General features: G+C 43.2%; 1 protein-coding gene across 1 annotated transcript; it reads left to right on the top strand.

Annotated features, from left to right (window-relative positions):
* The first annotated feature begins 680 nt into the window (after positions 1-680).
* LOC134467522 (cholesterol 25-hydroxylase-like protein) lies at positions 681-2,102 on the top strand. The gene has a single exon (XM_063221381.1). The coding sequence runs from the start codon at positions 751-753 to the stop codon at positions 1,660-1,662; it is 912 nt and encodes a 303-aa protein (XP_063077451.1). The 5' UTR covers positions 681-750; the 3' UTR covers positions 1,663-2,102.
* The last annotated feature ends 5,032 nt before the right edge of the window (positions 2,103-7,134 follow it).

Here is a 7,134-nt window from a genome sequence, read left to right as displayed (position 1 = left end):
AACATCCCAAAAGGCAGATTAGTTCATGTTTGAAATCTTGACTGTTTGAGAGATACAAACTAATTTAATGGCAGGCCTTTAACATCATGAATCCGGAATTGATATAGCCTATTTTAATGTGAGATCTCTATTACTTAGTGTTTTGTAGGCAAACTTAGCTCTATGTCAGGTTGTGGTATTGTATTTTCCACAGAAACTGTATCTCCCTAAGAAGGATTCTCATTTCAGTCTTGGAATTCTTCCCTCTTTTCTCCTCTCTTTTTAAATGCCTCTGTGTACAGAATTCTCCCATTCTTATCATTACCATTATTATTTGTCTTCTTATTATTAAATAATTTGATTTAAGTCACAGTGAGAGGTTAGTGTGAGTGGTGCGTCACAGAACCAAATATTGCAATGAGCATGTTCATAATGCGTCAGTCTACTGTACCAATGAACTCTATAAATGCTTGTTCAAGAGGTTTTACTGGATTAATGTCTAATAACGAACTGCATATTCTATAATAAACAGTTCAAGCACACGCTCTACCATACAAACAATCACTCCTTGGGAGGGACAGAGCATGTGTGTGTGTGTGTTGGCCAGCCCAGAGCACTAGAGATATGCCTGCCTGGAAATCCCCACCCACAGGATATAGTAGGAGGCAAGAGGGGAGTGGAGACGGAGAGGCCGTCTTTACGAGAGGCTACACTCTGGCAGCTCTTGTGAAGCCTGCAGCATAACGCTCTCAAGCAGAGACCGGAGAGGACATGTCGACAATGCTGCTGCAAGGATTCAGGGACTGGGTCCCGGGACACGCCAACTGGAGTGGAGAGGCCGTCTTTGGAGAGGCTACACTTACCCTCACAACTCTCGCGAAGCCTGCAGCTTATCATTCTCAAGCAGAGACTGGAGGGGAAATGTCGACAATGCTGCTGCAAGGACTCTGGGACTGGGTCCTAGCACATGCCGACTGGCTCCACTCTCCATTTTTTCCAGTGCTCTTCTCCCTGGGAACCTACCTGTTCTTCTGTCTGCCTTACGTGGCTCTGGATCTTCTATCTCCACACGTGGAGCTCATCCGCCGCTACAAGATCCAGCCAAAGCACCATGTGTCCTGGAGGGTGATGTGGACTTGTCTGGCCCACTCTCTGTACAACCACCTGGTGTTCATCTTCCCTCTCACTGTCATCCACTGGTATTGGAGGCAGGTGAGCTTGCCTACTGAAGCACCACACGTGCTAAAGGTGGCACAGGACATGGTCACCTGTTTGCTGATGTTTGACTTCCAATATTTCGTGTGGCACATGTTGCACCACAAGGTGCCCTGGCTGTACCGCACGTTCCACAAGGTGCACCACAAGTATACGTCAACGTTTGCCCTGAGTACGGAGTACTCCGGAATGTGGGAGACTCTCTCGCTGGGGTTCTTTGCTGCCATCAACCCCCAGCTGCTGGGCTGCCATCCGCTCACTGAGCTGATGTTCTTCGTCCTCAACATCTGGCTGTCTGTGGAGGACCACTGTGGATACGACTTCCCCTGGGCCACTCACCACCTGGTGCCTTTTGGTCTTTTTGGGGGAGCACCCCACCATGACCTCCATCATCTCAAGTTCAAGTCCAACTATGCCCCGTACTTCACACACTGGGACAAACTGTTTGGAACTCTACACGAGGACTAATATGAAGAGACTGATGCTGAAACCCAAAGTTCCTATGTGGACATTTATTTGCAAACCCAAAGTTCCTATGTGGACATTTATTTGCAAACCCAAAGTTCCTATGTGGACATTTATTTGCAAACATGCTGCCACCAGTGTGCCCCACACTGCACACACTGGGACAAACTGTTTGGAATGCTACACGAAGACTAAAAAGACTGAAGTGAACTTGCAAAATACAGATACTTGGACATTTATTTGCAAACCCAAGTTCACTATGTGGACATTCATTTGCAAACGGCGCTGGCACCACTATGAATTCTGTGAATTCGAACCATTAAATCATATTTATGAAAAAATAATTTATTGAATTATTTTAATTAAGCACCTTTCAATTATAAAAGAACATATTTTTGTAAACCTGCTTATTTAATATATATATATATATATTATCACATTGTCCTGCAAGTTATCCCAAGCTGATTCAATGTGTATATTTGCTTCTTTTGCACTTGCTCTTATGAAGACATATATGACTGTTGTACAGTAAGTTTTGAATGTAATAAAAAAAACAATGTCTTTGCAAACTTAACGATCAGCCTTGAGTGTCATTTGCTATTCTCTGTCGCTATTGCCTTTAACCTCAACTTCAATTACAAACTGTATATTGTCGCTAAAGGGCAATTGCATGTGCTGCAATACATTAATGACCGCAAAAATAGACAGCACAGATAGTAAGACAGGATACGCCACGAAGTGCAGTGTGCAGTGTTGTGCATGTTGCCAAAAAAGAAAAGATTTTAAAAATAAATAAGGTGGCAATGGCATAAATATCAGTAAGGATGAAGTCAAGTGATCTGAGTTCAGCGGGGATAGAGCATGGTGAACAATTGGAAATCAAGATCAGTTGATTTGTTTTCACAAACAACAAGGCACCACAGTACTGCAAAGGTGCCATTGTGGGAATTAGAGCAGAATAAACTCAGGTGACTTTATGAATGGCATGTTTATGATGTTATGATATGAACATGACAGCCTCAGGCTTGTCACTGTCAGCGAGCATAAAGTGCAGTGTGCACATAACCCAAAAAAAGGGGGGGGGGGGTAAATATAAGGTTATAAACAGTCATAGAATTTCATAATTATAAAGGCTCAAGTCAGCTAAAGGCGATGCAAAGGTGTGCAGAGTACTGTGAAGGTGCCATGGTGGGAATTAGGGCAGAATAAACGTGCACGTTTATGAATGGCGTGATTAGGATGTTAACGTGACTGCCTGAGGGCTTGTCACTGTCAGTGAGCTGTTCTGTTTCCTCATTGCAGAAATGACTATGATCCAGTTCAACTGGCAATGTAAGCTGGTGGTGGAATTATTGTTCTGCCAAGTAAACAATTAAGACGTAAACCTCAGTGGCACAGTAGCACATTACTGTAATGGCATGGCTGTTTGAATGACAAGAACAGCACACATGACAAGAGAATCGATATAGTTACTACTTAGAGACAACTGTACCTAGAAACATACAAAAATCTCAATAATTTGGGTTTTTATGTTGTTGTTTTTACTGTCATTGCATGGCTGTTTGAATGACAAGAACAGCACACATGACAAGAGAATCGATATAGAATGAAACACTACCTAGAGACAACAACCTAAAGACATTAGTTTAGCCTAAGGCACCTGCAAAAAAAACGGCTGCTGAATGCCTGAGCCCTTTGGGAAAAGGCGCCCTCTGCCTATTCAAACCTAAATATCTTAGCCTCCGAAGCACATAAAAACATGAAATTAGTTGCAATCAAAAGCTAGGACCTTCATCCTGCATTGGGAATATGTTCATTCAGCTCTAAAATAACCACATTTTCATTTAAAGGGACTGTACCCTGTTCATTATAGCCGCTGTGGATGACGGCGGCAGTGAAATGCAATGCAATGGTGATTGTGAGTGCAAATGCAACAAAGATGTGCATGTGGTCTCGATTGATGGAGGAGCAAGGATTGGGAGACCTGTACAAGACAGCAAAAGGATTGTTCATAATTTGAAATGGATGATAAGCAGTGTATCTGAAAGATAATGGGTTAGCCATGCCATGTGTACATAGGGGCCTGACTTCGGGGCTCTGAATGCAATTCAATCTTCACTGTAAATGCAACCTTTTCAATGTAGGCACAGAAACATCCAGTCCAACCTCACTGAGAGATATCAAACGTAAGAAAGAGAGTACACATTAGCAAATAAGATAACATGCTCCTAAGGAGTAATTAAATCAATGCTAGATTCGCTTTTGTCCATACTTTACATGTCCAATCGGTTCAAAGACCCCCAAAGACCCCTGTTATGCAATACAATTTTCCCGCATTATCTAGTTTAGCTGGAAATCCCAGAATCCGGGAAAAGGATTCTCGTATAGAGCAGCATGCGCTTTCTTCTTGGTAATGTGAGCTATAGGTCAAGCCTGTCTTTGGTCTTAAGTCCTACCAGAGTAGCCTGGATGTTTATATAGACCCACCCATCATTATGAAAAGAAAACAAGAAAACGGTACATGGGAAATATGTGATGAAAAGAGACAGCTTTCAGATGTAGGCGTACAGAGATAGGGTAGTTACAGGAATATACTTAGGCCTATACAGTAAATGTTGCGGTGTTAATTCAACACTTAAAGAGTTCATTTAAGTCCAAATGATGCCAAATCAACTCTTTAAGTGTTAAATGAGCACTGCAGAATTTACTGTGTACTGTGTGGAATTTTAAATCACTGTTCACTTCACTTACATTTAGAGACGCACCAGACCCTGATTTTTAGGTAACATGCCGGATACTGGATCCACTGCTTAAGATCCTGCCGGACCCGGATCCTGTGAAAAACCCTATTATCCTGCTGGGTCCGGAACCGGAACCGGATCCGGTGTATCCCTACTTATATTTAGTAGTATCAATTTATGATGAACAAACTTTCTAATAAAGCACTGAAATTGACTTGAACTGACCTGAATTTCATTTAACCCATTTTAGCCTGCAGAATGCCTAAGCCCTCTGCCTATTAAGACCTAAATATCTCAGCCTCTGAAGCCCATGAAACGTTAAATATGTTGCATTTAAAAGCTAGGACCCTCATCTTGCATTAAAGAATGTGTTCATCCAGCTCTAACATACCCTCATTCTTTAAATAAAAAAGCTCAAATCTCAAGAGCCTGAATACAGTGTATATGTTGCTCCAGGCGCCAAAGGTTAAACAACATATACACTGCATCAGGCTTTCACAAGAGGCCTTTTGTCAGATGAGGACCATGGGTGTAGTGGGCGCGGTACGCGGGGGAATGCAGTCCACCCACTTCTCCTGATTAAAAAAAAAAAAAACATCTTCTGCCCATGTTTGAATACAAAAAAGAATGATCACATAGCAGTATTGCAGGTGATTGACCAAACAGATGAAAACGGAAAAGCAATGATGGTAGATTAAAGACAGTTGGGGGGTTTGACAAGTTGCCAAATTATTTGATGATGTTAAAAATCGCGTACCCCCACTTTAAAAATCCCCACTACACCACTGATGAGTTGAGGACAGATGAGTCCCATGTCAGTTATATGCCAGTTAGTTTTTCAGTAAGTACTCCAGTGAAGAAATACCAAGCTCCTCACTTTCCCACCACTGGCTCAGTGTGGCAGGTGATTATTAAACCTGCGGTTTCATGAAAGTATGTGTGTGTGTGTGTGTGTGTGTGTGTGTGTGTGTGTGTGTGTGTGTGTGTGTGTGTGTGTGTGTGTGTGTGTGTGTGTGTGTGTGTGTGTGTGTGTGTGTGTGTGTGTGTGTGTGTGTGTGTGTGTGTGTGTGTGTGTGTGTGTACTGCACCAATCTACCTTAGTCAGAGATGACACACAGAACCATCACACGCGAACACACACACACACAGACACACAGACACACACACACACACACACACACACACACACACACACACACACACACACACACACACACACACACACACACACACACACACACACACACACACACACACACACACACACACACACACACACCCCATATGCTCATATCATCTATTCGTCCTTAATTGATTCTTGATTGTAGTGTGTGTGTCAGTGTGTCCAAATGACATATAGGCCTAGATAAAGAGACAGGGACTAACAAAAGAGAGGTAAATCAGATAAAGATATGGGAGACATAAGAGAGGAAGACAAAATATTTAGCAAGACAGATCGTGGATAAGGTCTCTGGTCAAACCAGAAGCGCTCCCATTCTGATCACTTGTTCTGACGAAGCGGACCACAACAAAAGCAACCGCACTGAGAGATTAAAAAATTATCATCAGCTGAGATGAGATCAAACGCTTCAGGCGTTCTCAGTGGCACGCAATAATTACCCTGTCGTGAGGGCTGATTCATTACATTACATTGCATTTGGCCATGGGGGCCGCTAGGGGGGGGGAGTGGTACAGATTCTAAGGGCCCAAGCACTGAGAGGGGCCCTTAAGGGGGCCCAAAATTCGAATCTTTCATGGGGCCCAACATTTCTGGCAGCGCCCCTGTGTTTGGCAGATGCTTTTTAACCAGTCGAGAACATAATCATAGCTGATATCACTAGCAGATACATAGTGCACAGGAAATATACAGAACAGCAAGTGCAGATGCTAAGTAGGGTTTTTTTTTTTTTAAGTAAAGTTGAGTACACACACACACATAATGCTAAGAGTTTGGCCTGGGACAAGGGCAGCTCAAGCATTAATGTATTAGATAGTTACGAAAGAGGAGAGGAGAGGAGAGGAGAGGAGAGGAGAGGAGAGGAGAGGAGAGGAGAGGAGAGGAGAGGAGAGGAGAGGAGAGGAGAGGAGATATTCATTTTGACTTCCATTGTTTTCTCGGCAGCAAGGCAGTGCAGAAAATGCAACACCTGTGACATAAACTTCAATTGTCACATTTTCAGCAGAAAACGGGCACAATTATAGTGCTGACGACAGAGGCCCTGCTAACGGATCAACTGTAATCGTAATGGCCTGCAATACTATTAAAATATATTATTACACAATTGCCTACGATACTATATAATATAATGTAGCGCAGAGCCCCTTGAGTGGACTGTCTGTGTGTGTTTCTCCACAGGATTCCCTCTCTGTCTATCTGTATGAGTGAATGGTGAATGTGGGTGAATGTGTGTGTATCTGTGCGCGTGAATGTTGTTCCCCACTCCCTCTTGTGTCTTCTAGAATTTTGTGTGTGCAAAATTCCCCTCCGCCGATCACCTGAGCTCTGTCGCGGACCACCAATGGTCCCCGGACCACACTGAGAATCACTGGTATAGAATCATCCAAACTGCCGGTTGGCATCAGCCCTAGATCATAATGTGAGAGCCATGTTGAGATTGCCATCTCATCAGCTGTCTCACCTGTCATCACCTAGATCCTAAACAAGTACTCATGTGAACTCAACATCTGTGAGATACAGTACGGTTTGAACTTTTGTCCGATGTGGCTGAGAGTC

The sequence above is a fragment of the Engraulis encrasicolus genome, chromosome 17 (genome assembly GCF_034702125.1).
Source record: "Engraulis encrasicolus isolate BLACKSEA-1 chromosome 17, IST_EnEncr_1.0, whole genome shotgun sequence".
NCBI classification, from domain to species: domain Eukaryota; kingdom Metazoa; phylum Chordata; class Actinopteri; order Clupeiformes; family Engraulidae; genus Engraulis; species Engraulis encrasicolus.
Note: the sequence above shows the minus strand (reverse complement) of the source record. Positions and strands in the feature narration are given on the sequence as shown.

Coding starts and splice junctions, on each gene's coding strand:
- LOC134467522 (XM_063221381.1), top strand. CDS start 751: ATGTCGACAATGCTGCTGCAAGGATTCAGGGACTGGGTCCCGGGACAC.